Source organism: Neomonachus schauinslandi, chromosome 10 (genome assembly GCF_002201575.2).
Source record: "Neomonachus schauinslandi chromosome 10, ASM220157v2, whole genome shotgun sequence".
Lineage (NCBI taxonomy): Eukaryota > Metazoa > Chordata > Mammalia > Carnivora > Phocidae > Neomonachus > Neomonachus schauinslandi.
In genome coordinates this window covers 39,966,212-39,988,919 of record NC_058412.1, presented here as the reverse complement: position 1 = coordinate 39,988,919, position 22,708 = coordinate 39,966,212, and the positions used below count along the sequence as shown (strand labels likewise).

Here is a 22,708-nt window from a genome sequence, read left to right as displayed (position 1 = left end):
TGAAACCTGTCAGTTTGAACCAGGCTTTCTCACTCACCTTCAAAAAATAGTTATTCCCGGCTGCCTCCTCTTCTAGGTCCTGCCTCTTTGATCCTAGTCAAAAGTTCCTTACCACTGGGAAGTAGGGTTCAGATCCAGCAACCAGAGCTGAGTCCCCAGAACACTGACAAGTTCCTAGCTCTGCTCACCCATCTTGACAAAAAAGTTCCTAGAGCTGTGGCCTCCAGAAATTCCTATCTGAACTTACCCCTCGTTCATTCAACAGTCTACCAAGCTGCCAAGCTAAGGGAATAAAAATAATATGATGTGGTTCCTTGGTGAGCCCGCAGTCTGGTGACATGCCAACTGCTGTGGCTAGGGGGCAGAGATCTATGCCCACCGTGGTAAATGTCATGGTCATTTCCTAGAGTTCTGTTACCTGAAGATTTCTGTCTGTTCACAATTTTAAGTATTACAAACTGATTTACCAGTTCTGTAGATGTAAAATTCTACTACGTGAGTAAGAGATGCCAAGAAATGTATAGTTTATAATATTCATTATAATAGATATTTTTATTGTCATCTAGGCACGTGACCGGGTGAAGAACGGTCTCACCAAGCTATTAGAAACAAACATACTAGTAGATAAAATGAAATTAGAACTTTCAGCTTTAGAACCTGTCCTTTTTCAAAAATCACAAGATGTTGAAGCCCTAATGGACAAATTGGCAGTAGATCAAGAAAATGCCGATCAGGTATGCATTCCCTGACATTGTGGTCGTGAGAAGGTTTTGATCACCAACTGATCACCTATATATCATGACATGGGATTGGATTTTTTTAATTTTATATGTCTTTAAAATAATTAAGTGATAGTTTTAACAATGCTTTTAAGTTGTAAACAATCTACCTTCAATGAATCAGCCTGGTTCTCACCCTGAGAATGAGTGAACACAATGAGTGGGACAGAGAGTGGTGAGAAAAGTACCCCCAACAAGTATAAAGCAGCAGCTCTTCATCTCCTAAGAAGGAATGGTTTGTTCTAACAGCTTCAGCTCAATTATCCCATCAGCCTACATGAGATGGACAAAGGAGAGCCTAAAATGCACTGTAGCTAATACTCTTTCATTGTTGGTATAATCCAGAGGGGCAAATATGACGCATTATCATTGGCTTTGTTTTTAAACATTGAAATTCAAATAATGAGACCACCTAAGCAGCCGTGTTTCAATGTTTAGGTCCGTAGCATTGTGCAGGAAGATGAAGCAACAGCAAAAGTGAAAGCTGAGGAAACCCAAGCAATTGCCGATGATGCTCAGAGAGACCTTGAAGAAGCTCTCCCTGCCCTTGATGCTGCTAATAAAGCCCTGGATTCCTTAGATAAAGCAGACATATCAGAAATCAGAGTTTTTACAAAGCCCCCAGATATGGTCATGACTGTTATGGAAGCGATTTCTATTCTCTTGAATGCCAAGTGAGTACATCCATAATCATGTGTTACCAAAATGCATGGGGGAATTTCTCTGGTGTTTTTCTACATTTTCATTTATATGTGCTCATTCTCTTCTCTGCCTTCTTACTGATTTGGTCAGTCAATCAACAGATTGATTCAACAAGCATTTTTTTGAACATCTGTGTTGTGCTAGATGATGGAAGATACAAAGCTCTTCTCTAAGGCACATATAGGATAATGGGGAGACAGACATGAAAAATAATAATTTCAAGATATGCGATATTTGCGTAGTACCAGGACTTCCAAAAAAAAAAAAAGAGTGCTCATGGAGAGGTGTGAGCAGGTTTTTGAGATATGATGCTCAGGTGGAGAGTGAGACTATGGGGAGAGCTCAGGGACCTTTGATGCTCGTGGAATGGGATGGGGCTGGGGAGGAGAGCAGTGATGACAGCATGCAAGGTCTTGTGTTTGATCCTGGAGATATGTAGTTTTCAAACCTTCTTTAGTAATACAAATTTTTTTCAATAAAAACTATAAGAAATCTTTCTATGTAAAACTGATCAAGCATGGGTAGAAGTCCCAGAGTACCCCCACCCAGCTTCCCTGCTCCCTCTCTGGCCAGCACCTTAGTGGAGCCAGGGAGTTCTGCAAAGCATAGATGGAAAGCCTGGGCCAGAGGGGACTGAGAACCATTGAACATTTTCGACATAATCAGCTTTTCCTGTGAGAAAGACCAATCTGGCAGAAGTTCACAAGGAGCAGGGTTGACTGAGAGACATAAAACCAGGTAGAAGGTGATCGTAGTGTCCTGGCAAGAGATTTTTAAGGACCTAAACTAAGGCAAGTGGGGTAAAAATGTGAGTGCCAGGGCATTGTAAAAATAAAACTATTATTTCTGTAATGTCTTACATTTCTAAAACTCTGATTTTGTAATTCCTTTCTCTACCAAAACTGGGTTGGATGAAACATTAGTCATCCAGGAATGTCTCCCCAGGAATTGTGGTGTACTTAACTACCAATGACTGGGATTATGGTATCAAGATTAAAACTACCCACTGAAAAAAAAAAAAAGAAATAGTAAAAACTACCCACTGATTGGGATAATATCTTAATGTTCTCAAAAGAACACATTTCTTTTGTTCTTAAATTACTTTATTACAGTGCTATTAACTTATTATGTCTGTCTTTCAGGCCTGATTGGCCAACAGCCAAGCAACTTCTTGGTGATTCTAACTTTCTAAGAAGACTTTTAGAATATGATAAGGAGAACATAAAGCCTCAGATATTGGCAAAACTTCAAAAGTATATTAACAATCCTGATTTTGTGCCTGAAAAAGTAGAGAAAGTGTCCAGAGCATGTAAATCCATGTGCATGTGGGTAAGAGCGATGGATTTATACTCTAGGGTAGTCAAAGAAGTCGAACCAAAGAGACAAAAACTCCGTGCTGCACAGGTACATCATTTGTGTTGCAGTATTTTATACAATTAAAGGCCATGATCGTTAGTCATTCAAGCTCCTGTGACTTTGTAAAACATAGATAGTAACAATGCTCTTGAAAACTAGGTTTTTTTGTAGAAAAAGAGCTGGTGAAGATTATGCTTTCAGAAATGACCTCTAAAATCAGCCCTTTCCCAGCATGAAAGGAAAATAAGTCCTTAGTATAGTCATATCATCAGGCCGATGATATTTTTCAGGTGCCTTTTAGCTCTAGCATGTGATGCTCTGGGTTGCATTTGCTAATACTCCCACACTCCGTGATGTCATCTGAGGGTCTAAAACCAGCTTAAGCCACAATCGGATGTGAGGTCCCAAGCAGAACAAAGAATGCTCATTGAGTGGATAGGGTTACTGAAAGGAACCATGGCTCGAGAGCAGGGGTGGCAGACTTTTTCTGTGAAGACCCAGAGAGTAAATATTTTGTGTTTTGCTGGTTATCTGGTCTCCACTGCAATTTCTGAGCTCCGCTGTTGCAGCACAGGAACTGCCATCAATAATAAACGAGTAAGCATGGCTGTGTTCCAGTGTCACTTTATTTATGCACACAGGAATTTGAGTTTATACAATTACCAAGTGTCATGAAGTATTCTTCTTTTGATTTTTTTTCCCCAACCATTTAAAAATGTAAAACCAATCTTAGTTTGCTAACTGTACAAAAACAGGCAGCAGGCTGAATTTGGTTTGCAGACCCCTGCTCTAGAGAACTCGCTAGGAAAGATTTGTTTTCCCAGTTGAGTGAACTTTTCATTTATTTCATCATTTAAAGTTAATCCACTGTAGTAACTAATTAATCCCAAATGCTTTGGGATTAATGTGCAATGGTACATCTGTTTCTCTATTCCTTCTGTGATTTATTTTATTGGGCTTTGTTTCTTGTTTTGTTTTGTTCTGTTATGCTTCTATTCTTATATTTTAAAAACTTTACATTTGTTTTAACTTTATATACCATATCAAAATATTTTGAGACATGAAGAAGAGAACATAAATCCTATTTTTAAAATGTATTAGAAGTGGGCAAATTTTATTTTCTTTGGGGACCTTGGATTTTCATTTTAAATATTTATTTGATTTTATTAGGCTGAACTTGATATTACTATGGCTACTCTGAGAGAAAAGCAAGCATTACTAAAGCAAGTAGAAGATCAAATACAAGCCTTACAAGATGAATATGACAAAGGTGTGAATGAGAAAGAAGGTCTAGGTAAGTAACTCTAAATTTATGGTGGTCAGGAGATGCCTGATTTTTTTTTATTTAAATTCAATGAGCCAACATATAGTACATCATATAGCACAGCTTCAGATGCAGAGTTCAATAATTCATCAGTTACGTATAACCCAGTGCTCATCACATCACATCATGTGCCCTCTTTATGTCCATCACCCAGTTACCCCATCCCCCACCCACCTCCCTCCAGCAACCCTCAGTTTGTTTCCTACAGTTAAGAGTCTCTCACTGTGGGTGCCTGGGTGGCTCAGTCGGTTAAGCAACTGCCTTCGGTTCAGGTCATGATCCCAGGGTCCTGGAGTCGAGCCCTGCATCAGGCTCCCTGCTCAGCAGGGAGCCTGCTTCTCCCTTTCCTTCTGCCCCTCCCCCCACTCGTATTCTCTCTCGCTCTGCTCTCTCTCAAATAAATAATCTTAAAAAAAAAAAAGAGTCTCCCATGGTTTTTCTCCCTCTCTGATGACTTCCCATTCCGTTTTCTCTCCCTTCCCCTATGATCCTCTGCCCTGGTTTTTATATTCCACATATGAGTGAAACCATATGATAATTGTCTTTCTCTGATTGACTTATTTTGCTCAGCATAATCCCCTCCAGTTCCATCCATGTCGTTGCAAATGGTAAGTATTCATCCTTTCTGATGGCTGAGTAATATTCCATTTTATATATATATATACCACAAGGAGATACCTGATTTTTAAAAGTAAAAGAGTTTTCAGGCAGTCAGATCTCAGCTTCCTACATGTAGGACGTATTTCCACGGAGGTGCTGCACTAGCCTAATGTAAGATTAGAGCTGCACATACAGCATACATTCAACTCCTGTGTGGAAGGCTTGTTGGGACATGTTCCACTATAGCGCGACTTGACATATGAATTTGATCCAGAAAATAAATACTACCCAGACACAGAGACAGCTAGCTTCAGCCAGAGTAACGGAGTATCAGAAAGGAGCTGTTTGCTTGGAAGAGGTGAACGTGGACTTGCTTCTGGAATGGGAAGTAACGCTGAATCGGTATGAGGTTTCATAGAGATGTACTGACACCATTAGCTAAATAATGCTAATGTCACTATAAGCAAAAGCAGGTGAAAAAACATCTTATGTTTTAGGAAAATACTGAATAACATAATTTGATTTTCTTTTTTTTTTTTTTTTTTTTTTTTTTTTTTTTTAAAGATTTTATTTATTTATTTGAGACAGAGAGAATGAGAGAGAGAGAGCACATGAGAGGGGGGAGGGTCAGAGGGAGAAGCAGGCACCCTGCCGAGCAGGGAACCTGATGCGGGACTCGATCCAGGGACTCCAGGATCATGACCTGAGCCGAAGGCAGTCGCTTAACCAACTGAGCCACCCAGGCGCCCCATAATTTGATTTTCTTAAAATTTTCTAGCAAAGACTATGGCCCTGACCAAAGCACGTCTGATACGTGCTGGAAAGCTGACGGCTGCATTAGGAGATGAGCAAGTTCGATGGGAAGAAAGCATCGAGAAATTCAATGAGGAGATATCAAATATCATTGGGAATGTGTTTATAGCAGCAGCTTGTGTTGCCTATTATGGGGCCTTCACAGCCCAGTATAGGCAATCGGTGAGTAAACTCACTTTCTGTGAGGAGTGGGGAGAAGCAGCTGGAACTGGCAGAGGCAGTTTTCCGGAGTTTAGCGGGAGGCTCTCCACTGTGAAGGTTCTCCATGATGGAAACTCCACAGCCCTTCAGCTCCCCCATCAGCCAGCAATGGTCTACCCCTAGGATTTCCTTAACACATTCCTTCCTTTCCTTTCCTGCCTTAGAAAGTTAGTCATCACTTCCTTATACAGCTCAAGAACCTGGGGAAGTAAAAGGGCCAGGGAGTCCCCCCCCACCTTATGATCAGAAGTGGCATCTAAAGTCAGCCAGGATGGGGGCACCTGGGTGGCTCAGTCCGTTAAGCGGCCAATTCCCAATTTCGGCTCAGGTCATGATCTCAGGGTCGTGAGATTGAGTCCCACATCAAGCTCTACATTCAGCCGGAGTCTGCTTAAGAGTCTCTCCCTCTGCACCCCCCACCCACATCCATGCTCTCTCTCTCTCTCAAATAAATAAATAAATCTTTAAAGTCAGCCAGGATGAAGTTTTCTGAATTGGAGAGACTGCTACAAAGGGCTAGGCAATGGGAAGGAGCAGTAAATGAAATTATTTGGAGAGATTTTTCAGGCCATTTTTATGAAATGCCTTTCTAAAAAGGCTTCATCCTTGCCCTTGAGCTATAAAACCTAGTTAGTATAGGACTCGTAGACTCAACAGAAGCTCAGGGGTCATCTGGTGCCATGTGAGCCATGCCAGTGGTGCTTTTGGACTGTCCCATTCACTGAAGGAGGTAACCCGCCAACATCCCCTGCCCCATCTACTCATTGCTAGTAGCACCCACAGTCATTGTGATAACCCCAAATTTCTCCACATGCTTCCAGACTCTCCCAACAGGGACAGTACACCCCTGGTTCAAGACTACTGTGATAACATTTGTCATTTATACATGAGAAAACTGAAGTTCAGACATGGGGAGTGACATGCCCAAAGTCACCGCTAGTTTATGGTATGGTTCAAGGCCCCAGATCTGATTGTCAGTCCACTTCTTGTGTCCTATGCTTTGATGCCAGGATGCATGTGGAGACCACTAGAACTTACTTATAACCATGACATTCTGTATGTATCCTCATTTACCAAGTGTTCCTGACTCTATACAAATAAGCTCTCCTCCTCCCACAGCTTATAGAATATTGGATCCAGGACTGTCTGTCTCTGGAGATCCCAATTAATCCTTCCTTCAGTCTCATTAACATTCTTGGCGATCCCTACGAAATACGGCAGTGGAACACTGATGGGCTGCCCCGTGACATAATATCAACAGAAAATGGTATCTTGGTTACTCAAGGGAGACGGTGGCCTCTGATGATTGATCCCCAGGATCAGGTGCGTAACAAGTGCTTCAGATGCAGAGCAGCCTCCTAGCCCTGCATACTGTTATGCTGTCCGTTCCAAATTCCAAAAGTGGACTTGAACACACTTGTAAGATGTGGGGGATTTAGACCTAGAAGGGAGTTTAGAAGTCTTCTAGTCAAAAGGGACCTGGGTGGCTCAGTCAGTGAAATGTCTGACTCTTGGTTTCGGCTCAGGTCATGATCTCGGGGGCTTGATCTCAAGCCCCGAGTTGGGCTTTGTACTCAGCAAGGAGTCTGCTTGAGCTTCTCGCTCTCCCTCGCTCACGTTTTCTCTCTCTCAAATAAATAAATAAACTTTTAAAAAAATGTATTCTAGTTCAAGTTCTTCATTTTGTGGAGGCAGAAGGTGAAAGGGAAGAAGAGTCCAACTGCTCTGCATACTTGATTTTGATTGGTTTTATTTACGGGGTTGACCATTAGTTTTCTATTTTCTGTGGGAGCAGAAATTCATTCCTATAAAGTTCTTTTTTTTTTTAAGATTTGATTTATTTATTTGACAGAGAGAGAGAGACAGCAAGAAAAGGAATACAAGCAGGGGGAGTGAGAGAGGGAGAAGCAGGCTTCATGCCGAGCAGGGAGCCTGATGCGGGGCTCGATCCCAGGACCCCGGGATTGTGACCTGAGCCAAAGGCAGACACATAACAACTGAGCCACCCAGGCGCCCTTCCTATATAGTTCTTGTTCCTAAAAGGTCTGAAGAGTCAGAATGAAGTCAGGGCAGGATGGGTTTTAGGGCAAGCCTGCCTGGAATTTAGAGAATCCTATTATCTGACTCCGAAGTCCATGGATCATACTGTTCTAAGTGGGGTTTAGAAAAGGGAGCTGTTGTCAGAGCCAGGAAGACAAGCTTGAATACATTAAGGATGGGCTTTTTCCCTAGATGTGTCTCTTCTTCATTTGTTTCAAATTTGAATAAAAGGAAGAATCCCAAACACTGGAGTTTAAAAGGTGCTTTTTATTTGCAGGGGGGTAATATTTTATTTTATCTTTTTCATCTTTCAAAACTGTTTCTAAATTGAACAAAATTTCTAAACTTTACTCTAAAAACTTTCACTTGCTGTCATCTATAAAACTCTAAGTCCAGTGTCCTGCTTTGTGCTTTCTCAAACAGGCAAACCGTTGGATAAGGAACAGGGAAAGCAAGAGTGGTTTAAAGATCATTAAGCTTACGGATAGTAATTTCTTACGTACACTGGAAAATTCAATCCAACTTGGTTTACCCGTCTTGCTGGAAGAGGTTTGCTTTTCACTTTTCTTTTCTCTGGTTCATCCCCAACTTTCAGACCATATCTGGAATCCTATACGGGCCACACCTGCATCATGCTAGAGACACCAGTCAGCTCCATTTGCAAGTTGTTCAAACCAGTCGCTTTGCTCCTTAAACGGTGCACTATCACGTGGGGAGCAATCCATTGACTGAATGATTTTTCTGATTCCAGACATGGTTTTGGTGTTAGTGGGATGGGCTGTTTTCTGACACTGCTGATTCTTAGCCCCGTTGTGGCTCTTGATGGTTAGCTGCCATGAAAGTGCAGAGCAGCAGAGCCCTGGGGCCAGCAGGAACTGTCTACACATGCTGACGACGGGAGGCCAGCAAAACATTCTGGTGGGCATAAATATTATTATTCTCTACCCTCCTAGCCTTGACCGACCAACATAGGAAAGGTTCTGTCGTGGGTCCCAGGCCCTCACCCAAACCCTGATGTTACAGGGGAGGGTAAAGTCTCCCCAAACCTTTGGTGCAGTTATGTTAGCCCCAAACTGGATTCTTAAACTGCAGTTTACTTTGTAACACAGGAGGTCCTGGGGGAATTTCTTCTCCAAGGCAGGGCACAAAAGACTTTCTATGACGTTCTGCCCCTGGATGGCAGGACCTTGTAACTGCTTTCTGTGACTTGGAGTCATTAACATGCACCTAGCTGCTTTTTACATTCGTAAAGCAGTATTTTCCAACTTCCTCTCCACCTATTCATGGGTGTGAAATGGAGTTAGTCGGTCTCAACCAGCATTTTTTAATGATATAGAATAGATTTTTAAGAACACAAAATTGCATCATAGGTGGAAATGGAAATTTTATCTCATAAACTTTTGTTTACATTCTTGGGTATCATGTCACAGTATGAAATAGATTTGTTAACTATGGATTACAATCAAATTTTGACAGCTCCTGGGTCATGGACCCCCATCACACGCATGCTGACATAAGGGTGTTTGTCATGGGGTGTGATAGCAGTGTCTGCAGGCCCAAGTTCTTGCCAACAGTCAAATTTGCTTTGAGGGAAAGAAAATAGCAATCATACAAAATAGAGGTCCACAAACTTTTTCTGTTAAGAGCCAGATATTTTAGTTTTTCTAGGCCACATACAGTCCCTGTACAAATATTATTCAAACAAATATTCTTCTTTGTTTTGGTTTGGGTTTAGGGTTTTGTTTTTATAACCCTTGAACAGGGTGAAAAATCATTTTTAGCTTAAAAGCCATACAAAAACAGGTCACAGAGGGCAGGATTTGGCCTGCAGGCTGTAGACTGTCATCATTTGCCTTAGAACAGCCATGAGAGTGAACAGATCATTTGTCTGGGTCCTGCCGAAGGGCCACGTGCAGAGACCCGCCTTTCTCAGATTCTTCCTTATGGGGATGAATGGTATGTACAATTAGTCTAACCATCTGTATTGCCTTCACATGATCATATTTTCTTAGACTACCAGTAAGATAACCACTGGAAAATTGCTCATTCAAAGTAAATTTGGAGGCCTAAGGAATTTAGAGAAATTGATACCATCCATTTTAATGGCTTATTATTTTTTTTTTTTCGTATTCTATTTTAACTTTCAAGCTTAAAGAAACCTTGGATCCAGCTCTAGAACCCATTCTCTTGAAGCAGACTTTCATGAGTGGTGGACGGCTGCTCATTCACCTTGGAGATTCAGACATTGATTATGACAAAAACTTTAGGTTCTATATGACAACCAAATTGCCAAATCCCCACTACCTGCCTGAGGTATGAGCTGCTGGTCTCGAATTCCCAGCCCGAGTGGACTATTACATGTGACGGTCTCTGACATTTGGTGGGCCCTCTCCCAGCTCCCCCTTTCCCCGCTGCTCTGCCACACCCCTTCCTTCCACTGTCCTCCACTCTTGCTTCTCTTCTGCGTCCTGATTCTGATTCCAGTTGCCCTTCTGCTCGCCATTCAGTTGGACTTGAGTCCCTCCCCACCCGGTCCCTAGGTGCTGCCCTGCCCGAGGCCCCGAGCACCTCTTCAGCGCGCTCTGTCCATCTCCCTCCCGGCCCACAGCTGCTTGCACAACACAGAGCAGCACTCCCTTCTAATCATTCTTCTCCCTCCTGCAGCTCAAGGCCATTTGTGCACCTCTTGCTGTGGCTCATAAATGAACCAGGGCTTCACAGAGAGTCTGTGGGGAGAGGGGGACATGCGAATGTTAACATTTGCAAATGCCCGTGGCATAAAGGCCCAAATAAAGAAGTTGCCAGCTTGAAAACTCTGGTGACTGTCACCATTAGAGAATGATGACTCAAACATCCAGTGTGTCTGTGCTTAGAGTTCTGGAGGAGGGGGCATCCCTCATGCGCTTAGACTTTAAGGGGATCTATGTGAACCTCACTTCCACACACGTCCCTGACCTACCATAGGATCCGGAAGAACTACTCTTGTGCTGCAGAGCCCAAGGCAGTTGCAACAGAAATGAAGGCAGCTGGGTCTCCTTTCTCCCTTCCTGCACGGGGCTCCAAGAGGTCGCTCGTCCCCCGCAGTCCCTCGGTGCTGCCACAGCTCCAGGCACGGCTGCACGCTCCCCGGGGTCTTCCCAGTGTGGCAGGTCTCCCCTTTTCCAACAGGGCTCACACAATGAGGGAAGAAACTTCACAAATCAGAATTACTCCTTCACCTCTCCCCTCCATCCCAAAAACAATAAAATCCTTGCATATGCCATTCCAAATAGTGTCATTTTCCTTTTAGTTACCGATTTTCTCATAGCTGCCTGTCTTCACTAGATGTGCTCAGGTTAGATGAAACAGACACACCTCTTGAATAAGATGAGGGAAATGCCACTAAAAGCCCAGGTCAGCCTTGAGGGGTATAATTTTCACAGCCACTGCCAGAGCTCATGTCGCAAGATCCATGGTGAAGTTTAGAAAAGTGACCGATGTGCCATGACTTACAACCTTCTCACTTATTTAACTTTTGGGAGGGAGCATCGCACACCTTACCCAACACTAGCTCTGTGACCGTGGGCCAGTTATTCCATGTCCTGGATCTTCAAGTCAATTAACCAAAAAGTGGAGATAAAGCCTACTTCAAGGATTCATTGTGAAGATTAAATAAGAATAACATGTAAAATATGGGACGTTCAAACACTTTTTTTGCTGTTAACTTATTCTAGTAATGTGAGAATACTATAGCAACTATTTTTCATAAAAATGTTATGATGACACAATACATATAAAGCTCTATTACCAGTCATCACTTCTTTTCAACAAGGACAAACTATGTACAAGTCACTGTAACTGAGTGATTTTCTTACCTCATTTGGTCTTCATAAATACCCTGTGAGTTATAACTATTATTATCCCAATTTTTAAATCTCAGGAACTGAAGCTCAGCAGGGGTGAATAGCTTGTCCAACATGCACTAAAGGGCGTACCTGGTATCAGAACCTGATCTTTTTAACCCTCTGCTGGCTCACCTTTCCTTAAAGCACCATGTAGGATTCTATAACTGTGGCCTGTGAGGAACAAGATTGTCATTCATACTGCAGGGAAAATCATATTAGGATTCTGTAAGACATAATATGCTTGGTGGGTGTGTGGGTATGTTCACAATTAGACCCAAGAGACATCCAGCTGGGTAATAATGGGCCCTGTTCTACTAAAGAAAGCACTTCTTATTTGACTCATCTGAACTTAAGCATTTTTATGTAAATCTATGCTTCTCTTTCAGGTGTGCATTAAAGTTACCATCATCAATTTCACCGTAACCAAATCAGGTCTAGAGGATCAATTGTTAAGGTAAAAAGAAAAAAAAAAAAGTGGGGGGAGGGGAGGGGGGAGGCAAAGTTTCCTCATATTTTGTTTAGAAATTGTGACAAAACATTTTAATGTGTGAAGGCACCACTCATGAGTCATCAGTCATAAAGATGATAATAAACAACCAGGTTCTTCATCGGTTGTCACTGTTGCAGCTGCCAGTTTTGTTCACGGTCTTCTCAAGAAGATCAGGGATATACCCTTAATTCTCAACCATGGTTCGGGCCAGGCCTTCAGCCCAGCCCGGCCTCTTCCCCTTCGCTGGGGTTTCCAATCTTGGGCAAGTGAATGAAGTCAGTCATCGTGTGGTTCCTTGAGATGCTTTGCTCCATACCTGTGAGAAAAACTCCCAAAGAGAGCTTTCCTGTTTTACTGGTTTACAGGTGTTTTCCTGGTGTACTTAATTGTACCTACATCTGTCCACCTCAAAAAATTAAATACCCTCCTTCGGTATACTCTGTGATTAAATCTCTGCTTCCCAAAAATAAGATTATGAATTGTTGATAGTAATTATCAGAATTAGCCAAGAGGCGGGCGCCTGGGTGGCTCAGTTGGTTGGGCGACTGCCTTCGGCTCAGGTCATGATCCTGGAGTCCCGGGATCAAGTCCTGCATCGGGCTCCCTGCTCAGCGGGGAGTCTGCTTCTCCCTCTGACCCTCCCCCGTCTCGTGCTCTCTCTCCCATTCTCTCTCTCAAATGAATAAATAAAAAATCTTTAAAAATAAAATAAAATATTTGTTCTCAAAAGGGACATGTATTTAAAAAAAAAAAAAGAATTAGCCAAGAGGCTTAGACAAAAAAATTGTAAGGATTTATTGAAATAATAAATTTATATGGTTAAAAACTCATTATATATGTGTGTGTGAGTATATGTGTATGTATGTGTGTATGTGTATATACTACATTAGCTCTAAAGGAAAAGATTATTTAGACCCACGTTCAAAATAAGTCGTCATATTCATTGAGTCAAGTCAAAATTGGGTCAAGATTATCCTGACTTATTCCATTATCACTGAGTTTAAGTCTCGTTTTCCTTGTTTATTTTAGGAATCTATTCTGCCAGCCACTAACTTGCTTAATTTCTGCTAGGCTAACTTCTTTCCAGACAAAGGGTATTTCAGCACATTTTACGGACATGTTCTAAGGACATGGCTGAACCGTTTTCATACCCGTGCACTCCCGTGAGGAGTTCCCCTTAGTTGTGTCACAAGCTGTCAGCATGTTAGACTGCAGGGACACAGACAAGTGCCCTGGAAGCGAGAATGTTGAGCCTCCGGTGTAGGATACAGAATCTCTGGGTTCTAGTTTATACTCCTCTCTTCTGAAAAAATTATTTAAACAAATGAACTTGAGATGATGATTTCTTATGGTGTTCATATAATAACTTTTAAAGTTTCTGAACTCGGTATGTACATAAAAATGAACAATGAGGCCGTTCATTCTAGCAGGTAAAGCACGTGCCCTGGAGTCAGCGAAGCCAGATGCAAGCCCAGCTCTGCCTCTCAGAGCCACGTGAGCTCAGGAAGTGACCCACTAGGGTCTGTGGTAACCACAGTGCCTACCTCACAGGAGCATTCAAAGAATTACAAGAGAATCCGCATAAAACTCTGAGCAGGGTGCCTGGCACAGAGTGACGCTTAATAAAGATTAGTTCCTGCAAACACAGGGCTGGGATTACGAAAGCAAAAATGAAGGGAGATCTAAGTTCACATGTTTTGACGGGGTGGAGCTGGAGGTAAGGCGCTTTTATGAGACCCAGGCAAGACTCACTTCATGGAGGTGGTGGGATTTCAGAATCTCCCATCAAAAGAATATTCCAGGCACCATTTTCAGCCTGGCACAAGCAAGCATTAGATACAGAAATTGAATGATTAGGGGATAAGTACTGAGCAGGTTTTCTGAAGAGAAGATGAGCAGAAGCTATGGGGACTGTGGGAGACTGTCAGTTTTGAAATAGAAGATAATCAGAACTAACATGTCATTCAGTGAATAGCCACCTTGTCAACCCAGCGAAGAGGCGCCTTATGCACTAGGACTTGGCTAGTAGCATTAGTACTCAGCTAAGTAGTAAAGAAAAATAGAAGCAACTTCAGGGCACTGATAAAGCCATACTTTAAGTATTCAAACTTTGGTTCCAGTGATGTGGTACGACTCGAAAAACCCGAGTTGGAGGAACAAAGAATCAAGCTCATTGTGAGGATCAACACTGACAAAAACCAGCTGAAAACTATCGAGGAGAAAATCCTGAGAATGCTCTTTACATCGGAAGGAAATATCCTGGACAATGAAGAACTTATTGACACACTCCAGGATTCAAAGGCAAGTAAAATATTTTTAGTATGTATAGAAAGTGTATTGCTTCAAAAGTTACAACTGCCGCTTTTGAGGGTCCCGCAAATTTTTTTTTTAAGATTTTATTTATTTATTGAGAGAGAGAGTACAAGCAGGGAGAGTGGAAGAGGGAGAAGCAGGCTCCCCACTGAGCAGGGAGCCCGATGTGGGGCTCGATCCCAGGACCCTGGGATCATGACCTGAGCCGAAGGCAGACGCTTAACTGACTGAGCCACCCAGGTGCCCCGGGTCCCGCAAATCTTTTATAGCAAGAATGGCAGCCACACCAGGGCTGCCAGCATCGCGCAAGAATGAACCTAGCTAGCAGGGCCCCTCACCCCACAATGGAAGAGGAGGTAAATCGTAGACAACTGCTCCTCTTGTCTTGTCTGCATTTTTTTATTCAAGCATGTAAAGAACTGGGACAGGATACAAGTTGAAAGGAAAAGCAGTTATAGTCACATTAGTGCCATCTCCATCGGGAAGCCTCCCTGGTATGCCCAGCTGGAATTAATCTCTTCCTCCTTGGAACACCTGTAGCAACTTACCTGACCCTCTTTTACAGCCCTTGACATTGTTTACCTTATGTCACCATTATCAAATCCCATGTCTTAAGTCTCATGTTAGCCTATTCAATTTGGTGTTGAATCTGTGACTAGTTCAGCTTGATACTCCTTCTCCAAGGGCTAACCATGGTGCCCTATATATAACTGGTGCTCAATAAAAATGTCACAATAGTAAGATGAAGTTTTACATTAAACATATAATCTTGTACTAAATTGTTTCTCATTCAGACCATAATTTTAAAAGTATGCTGGAAATAAAACCTATAAAATGATTTTCATCCATTCATGAGAAACAGAAAGTAATTTACTAAAAAAAAAAACCCTTTGACATGGAATACAGAAGTTTGTTGTTTTTTTTTTTTTAAGATTTTTATTTATTTGCGAGAGAGAGAATGAGAGACAGAGAGCATGAGAGGGAGGAGGGTCAGAGGGAGAAGCAGACTCCCTGCTGAGCAGGGAGCCTGATGCGGGACTCAATCCCGGGACTCCAGAATCATGACCTGAGCCGAAGGCAGTCGCTCAACCAACTGAGCCACCCAGGCGCCCGGAATACAGAAGTTTATGTCCTTTGTCTTTCATTGACATCAGAAATGATACTGCTTTCTATCCTACAGTCTCTTGAGATCCCATTCTGGGTCTCCCATTTCTCTTCTCTCTTTGCTTGTTTGTCAGTCTCTTTATCCTCTTTCCATTCATTCTTCCTTGGGTTTTTAGTTTCTGGAAGTCAATGGTTAACCCATTTATTTATTTTTTTTTTTATCGAAGCTTTACATGAGGGGCACCTGGGTGGCACAGTTGGTTAAGGGTCTGACTCTTGATTTCATCTCAGGTCATGATCTCAGGGTCATGGGATTGAGCCCCTCATTGGGCTCCGCACTTAGTGCAGAGTCTGCTTGAGATTCCCTCTCTCCCTCTCCCTCTGCCCCTCCCACTCATGCGCTTTAAATAAATAAATAAACAAAGCTTTACGTGCAAATTACTTAAGGAATGAAATACTTGTACAAGTTTTTCGATAGCATTCCCTGCTTTCTCTATGCCCACCACCACCACCACTACCATCCATGACTTCCTCCATAAAAAAACTATGTTCTTCTTTTTTGTTTTGATTATTTGGGGTTTTACATCTTTTCTCTAAATAAAGACTCATATTGCTACTTTTTGAGTTTTTCTTTTATCCATTCACTGTTGTCTATACTTTTACCACACACATACATACATACACACACACACACACACACACACACACTCTTCCCATCCCCTAGCCTCCCACTGTACTTATATTCTGATTATAGTTACATATCCAATGTTTACATTGCCTAGAAGTATGAAGATCTGGCTGCAAGTATTTTAGGGGCTGAGGACAGGAGAAGAGCTAGGGTATCCTAGTATCCATTGTGTATACATTTACCTAATCTCTTTGTTTTCATTATGGTACCGGGCCCTCAACTATCCCTGGCTTCCTTCCATCAAAAAATCCTCTCTTTTAATTTCCCCAAGGAAGAAACCTCTGTTTTTCAGTCAGAGTGGGGAAGGGACAACCCCCTGCCTGGTGGGGAGATGACTTGGGAGTCTATCAACCAATTCTTATTTTAGGCCCTTCCCACTTCCAGGGGTTGGATGCCACGAATTCTTAAGCCTTTGACGGGGATCCGGTTTTACAAATTGGGTGACTTTTTGGCTTTTCCCTTTGCCAGCTTAGGAATCTATTTTCCTGCGTCTGCTAAGTCATTACCACTCTACTCTCTGCTTTCTAGTTCTCAAAATTTTATTGATATTTCCTCTTCCATTCTTCCTATCTTTGTGGGTTTGCACTGTTTTAAAAAATCCCTTTACTATAATTGTATCATGGTTTCAGTAGGGAGTAAGGTAGATACATGTGTTCTGACTCCCTTCTTTCTCTGTGAGCTGGTTTCTGTGTCTGCAGGGAGTTGCCTTGAAGATTTCCTTTCTATCAGGTAGGGATAGGACTGATTGTTCCTGGGCTTCATTTCCTACCACTTCCTGCCTACAGTTTATACTCCCTTAAACTCCCAGAGCCCTTATTTTATTTTAAGTTGTTTGTTTGTTTTTTTAAATAATCTCTGCACCCAACATGGGGCTCAAACCCACAACCCTGAAATAAAGAGTCACATGCTCCTCCAACTAAACCAGTCAGGTGCCCCCCAGAGCCCTCATTTTAAAATACATGTCATATTCTCTAATCACTGCTGAGGCCTCAAGTCTCTTGGACATAAAATCTATAAGTAGTTACTAAGCTCAACTGAGGTGTATAGTCTTCTAATATTCTCTGGCAAAAAGAAGAAAGTAGTCTACTTTGCTTTCTCTTTCGCCCTGGATTCTTCATTATCAGGGCCTTGGGCTCCTCCAAGGATTGTTCACAGGTGGGTCTCCTTGATCCAACTGCTCCTATATCAACTTTCTTTTTCCTACTCATATGTAAATGCTTTAGTTGAGTCCAATATTGAGACCGAGGTTTTCCACTCAACTCTACCCTTTCTTGTCCCCTCAGGTTCCTAAGTGGTTAATACAAAGAGAGTTTGAGCCTTTGATTCCTGGAAAAAGCTCTGAGTCCCTCCCTTCCCTCTCTTGGAGGACAGGGGTCGACAGTCTAGAACTTAGCCACTAGCCACATGTGGCTATTGAGCACCTGAAATGTGGCGAGCCTGAATTAAGATGTGTTGTTAGTATAAAATACACACTAGATTTCAAAGACTTAATCCAAAAAAAAAGTTAAAAATCTCAGTTTATTTTAAATGGATTAAATGCTAATATAATCAACATATATTAGGTTCTATTGGGCTAAATAAAATTATTGTTAAAATTAATTTCACTTGTTTCCTTTACTTTTAATAAACTTAGAAGAGATAGAATTATATATGTGGCTCACACTATGTTTCTATTGGGCAGTGAGGTCTAGACAGAAAGTTTGTTCAGACTCCCTTTTAGCTCTCCTTTCAATAGAGCCAACACTAAACAGCAGTTCCCACAGTGATTTTTCATGGTCCCTGACCTAGACCCTTTGACTTTCTAGAGACAAATTCCCAGTTGAGGAATATCCACAGCTGAAAGAAATGGGGGTTGGGAGAGGAGGACAGACAGGCAGCAATATAGAGAGACTGGGGGAGCCAGAGAAGGGAACCTTAGAATGCCTATTGACCAGAGCCACTAACCCAAAACAGAAAACCAAAAGAACAGCAAAGACCTCACAACCATCTCCAACAACTTAGCTTTATAACCCTTCACAAACAACAGCTACTATCCCCAGGTTGCCTTATGTCTACACCTGGGAACACTAGGGACAGAAAGAGAATCTTAGTCTTCCTTATTATTCCAGAGTGGGATGTGATACCACTTCCTTCCAGCCTCTCTCCACCCTCCTCTGTGGGGCAGTTTCATGGATGCCCCTTCTCCCTTTATACCTTCTCTCATTATGCAAACCCCACATCATTTGAGGACTGCTCATGGGGAAGTCAGGGAGCAACTGGGAGTGCTGTATTAGTGCTTCCTTTCCAGAAGTCATTCAGAGTCAAGTCTCAAGAGAAGTGCTGCTCCAGCTTGTCAGGGCTTCTTGTGTTGCCTGTTCCCAGCTGCCTATTCCATGTTCTGGAAGGAAAGAGGTCAGCTCAGTCAGAAGAAGGTCACGGAGACCTGAGATTCAGTCATTCTATCTGGGGACCCCCTTATTATAATCACTAATTCACTGTATCCTTATTTCTTTCCTAGACCTAACTGGATATACTCCAAAAATCCTACCATTTTTTTAAAAAAGGGATCCTTAAGAACTTGTTTTCATATCTTTATTCAGATCACTTCTGGTGCCATTAAAATCAGGCTAAAGGAAGCCGAGTCCACTGAAATGATGATCAATGTCGCTCGTGAGAAGTACCGTCCAGTAGCCACTCAAGGCTCCGTCATGTACTTTGTTATTGCAAGCCTCTCAGAAATAGATCCTATGTACCAGTATTCGTTAAAATACTTTAAACAGGTAAGTGTGTTGTTTTGTCAGTGAACTTTATTTCTTTGGTTTCCCTTTAAACCCAGTTGAGTTACTTTAGCCTCAGACAGTTTGTGAGTCTAGTTATCAAGTAAGACCCTCTAGGAGCTTGGGTTCAGACTTACCTGTTCAAGAGTGACTCCACCTGCCATGTCTTCTCAACACTCAAGTGCCCAGTATGCACAGAAAACTGCAGAGAAAGAAAAGAAAGACTTTCTCTTGGCCTCCTTGGCTAACTAGCTTGTTGGTTTTCCTTCTTGCCTGCCTTTTTTTTTTCTTTTCAGACTCATAGCTCCATGCTGTTTCTTTATACTCTCTCTACAATAATCCAACTTCCTTTCTCCTATTAGATTTTTACTGTGCTGTATCTCAAGTCTCTGACAGCACTGACCTTAAGCGAATTGGTTTCTGTATCTTTGTCCCCAGAACTTTCTATACAACAGGCTATCCCAATCCCTCACCGCACCTCCCCAACGTTTTTTAGACAAATCATACATGGCCTGCTCTCCTGTCCTTGGTTGCTTCCCACTCCCACCATATTACTGATATTACTGTGCAACTTTTGTTTTTTGTATGGTCTCTCTTCTTCATCTCATATTCACTGTTGAATCAGACTTCTCATGAGCAGGATACTTTCACCCCTCATCCTCTTTGTGGCAGCAGTCCATCTCTCCCAAGAGCAGATGCAATGTCACAAAACTTGAGCAAGCAGGAACAATTTACCCGAAGATTTCCGGGGGAGACAGGGAGTTTGCTTCACCCATTATACAGCAGAACTTACCCAGCATCCCCAGTAGCACCCTCTGTTCACCACCAAAATTTCTCTCAGCTACCAGTGTGTGTCAAGGTTTGCCATGTTTTATTTTGGCACCAAGCGTCACACCTTCCCTGGATTTTGAACTTGTCTGCTTCTTGTCAGGTTGTTAAAGAAAGCTCAATCCTCTTTTCTTCTAAGTGTGTTAAATAACACCTCTGTTTCCCTTTGTCAACCAAACTTTGGGGAGAATTAACAAGGGCTTTCCCTTAAATTTTGGCGAAATCCTAGCCCATTCTTCCCACATCCTAACGATCTTGGGGGAGTGCCAAGAAGAGCACATGACCTTACCTTGCCCTTCTGTCTCTCACCCCAAAGTGATTATCAAATCCGAGTTAAGAACATGAAAAAACGGGTGATGGCAGTTCACCTCCATTTTCCTGTGTTCCGCCTCACATCAAGATGATGCCTTTTGTATACTGTCAAGGGTTCGCAGTGGTTCGTTTCTGAAAAATGGGGAGAGGTAGGGGAATGCAGAAAATAACTATCACTTATCAATTTGGGGTGAATTCTGGACTTTTTCATAGTACAGTAGTCCTCTCCTGTGCTGCTATTTACCCACTGAATACAGGGTCCCAAAGGGCGGGAGTGAGGAGCAGGGGTTTTTTTTTTTTCCTCCACAGAAATTGAATTAAATCAGAGATTGATAGAGCTCTCTTTTGCACAGTTGTTCAATACAACAATCGAGACTTCTCTAAGGACAGATGATCTACAGCAACGCTTGGAAATACTGCTGGAACAAACTCTTCTAACCGCTTATGTCAATGTTTCAAGAGGACTTTTTGAACAACATAAACTCATCTACAGCTTTATGCTCTGTGTTGAGATCATGCGTCAGCAAGAAAACTTAACTGATGCTGAATGGAATTTCTTTCTCCGAGGTTCTGCAGGATTAGAAAAGGTACCTATCTCAAGTTTGGATTGTAAATTTGTTCTAGATCGGGACCACAAGCACCTACCAGTGGTCTGCAGTGGCTGAAGGTGATACATTTGGCCATGTGGCCCAGGAGGGCAGGTACTGGGGGTCTAGGGGCTAGGCTGCCACTTAGCTCCGTCTACAGTAGCTGGGCAATGTCAGTAAATTTAACCTCTTTAGGCAGCACTGTCCTCACCTATAGAAAAGGGATATCGGGATTAACCAATGGGCTAGGAGATGTGAACATGTTTTGAAAAGTTGACCATCTTACACATATGAAGAGCTAAAATGCAATAAATGTTGTAATTCACAGATTTGGCAATAGTGTTTGGGAAATCATGACTCCCTCTTGCCTGGACACATCTTTCATTATAAAACACAGGAACTAATATGACTGAACTGTCGCCTTCTGGAATACTGTAATACGAGCTCTCCTGCAGTTTCCTTCTTTGTGTTCATCCTTTTGTCAGACTTTCTCCAGCCCCTTAAACTAGCCTATCTCACCCACATACCATGAATTGGGTGGCCCACAGAAGTGAGCCACGCCCCCCCCCAACTCTTGCTTGCAGTTCCAGCTTAGCCCCACTCTAAATGCTTGGCTCTGCCCTGCCTATCTTGAGCCCCACCTTTGGTCTCTGCAGACATGACCTCTGCACCTGTTTGCCACTATTTGAGCCTCCGTGTATCACTGGGAGGTTGGACTTTATGCCTTTTTTATTTGACTCTCAGTGCCCTGTGCTCCCAGGACAAGCCCGACAAGACCTCTCCACCAGCCGTCCTTCCTTCCCAGTACCCCCCCATCTTACATATTCTATTAAACCTTGCTTAATGCTATCTTAACTTCATAATCACAATTCATACTTCAGAGGGCTTGTTATATGTTTTATAGATATCAGCTCATTTATTCCTCTCAGTATCCTTATGTGAGTTCCTAATTTTATCTCTAGCCTGCAGATAGACAATTGGCACAGAGAGATTAAATAACTTGTCATGTTCACATACTTACTGGGGTTTGGGACCAGTGTTGGAACCCTCACAGTCAGTCTGCAGAGCTTGCCCTCCTACCCGCTTCACTCTATTGCTGACTGTTAGTGGGTCACTCAGCCAGGCCCTTCCCAGTGCTTTATCGTCCTTCTCACAACACTCTGTTAATAGCCTTGTTTACAGTTTTCTCAAGCAGATGTTTAAAGAGGTTAAAGAACTTTCCAGAATCAGATAACTAACGCATGACCGAGTCTGATTCAAACCTGTCTAAGCTTCCAAAGCCTGTGTCCATTCCAGTACCACCTGCTACTTCTCATGAGCAACATATTTTGAAAAGAAATGTAAAATATGTTTTAAATACCATCAAACACAAAACTTAAAATTAGTCAGAAATCATCTTAAGACACATCTCAAAAATTTTTATTAAACTCTCTTTTCTTCCACCACAAGGAAATTGGAATGATTCTTGGCTAATTTTTTTTTATAAATGTGTTTGGAGGATATCTTTTATCGAGTTACTTTATTTAGTTACTAGTATTTTAATACTAGTATTTTCCGTTTTTATCATAAACGCTACATAGCATTAGAATCAACAGAAGAGAAAAACAAACTGCATGATCATCTTAGTAGACACAGAAAAAGCATTTGACAAAACCCAACACCTTTTCATCATAAAAACACTCAACAAACTATAAATGGAAGAGAGCTCTCTCAACTAGATAAAGGTCATGTACACAAACACACACTAACACCATACTTAGTGGTGAAAGCCTGGGTGCATTCTCCCTAGGATCAGAAACAAGACAAGGATGTCTGCTCTAACCACTTCTTTTCAGCATTGTACTGGAGATCCTTGCTAGCTCAATTAGGCATCCAGGAAGAATTAGACAGGAAGAAGTAAAAGTATCTCTATTTGCAGGGGACATGGTTTT

The 22,708-nt window shown here is 42.2% G+C and overlaps 1 protein-coding gene across 1 annotated transcript in view; it reads left to right on the top strand.

Annotated features, from left to right (window-relative positions):
• DNAH6 (dynein axonemal heavy chain 6) overlaps positions 1 to 22,708 on the top strand; it is a 214,859-nt gene that overhangs the window by 137,210 nt on the left and 54,941 nt on the right. Inside the window, exons 49-60 of the mRNA XM_021697409.1 lie at positions 567 to 734; positions 1,218 to 1,453; positions 2,624 to 2,885; positions 4,008 to 4,131; positions 5,540 to 5,736; positions 6,895 to 7,098; positions 8,239 to 8,364; positions 9,964 to 10,128; positions 12,086 to 12,153; positions 14,310 to 14,490; positions 18,874 to 19,053; positions 20,544 to 20,777. Coding sequence (XP_021553084.1) covers positions 567 to 734; positions 1,218 to 1,453; positions 2,624 to 2,885; positions 4,008 to 4,131; positions 5,540 to 5,736; positions 6,895 to 7,098; positions 8,239 to 8,364; positions 9,964 to 10,128; positions 12,086 to 12,153; positions 14,310 to 14,490; positions 18,874 to 19,053; positions 20,544 to 20,777 — 2,145 coding nt within the window. The remainder of the gene's footprint in view (positions 1 to 566; positions 735 to 1,217; positions 1,454 to 2,623; positions 2,886 to 4,007; positions 4,132 to 5,539; positions 5,737 to 6,894; positions 7,099 to 8,238; positions 8,365 to 9,963; positions 10,129 to 12,085; positions 12,154 to 14,309; positions 14,491 to 18,873; positions 19,054 to 20,543; positions 20,778 to 22,708) is intronic.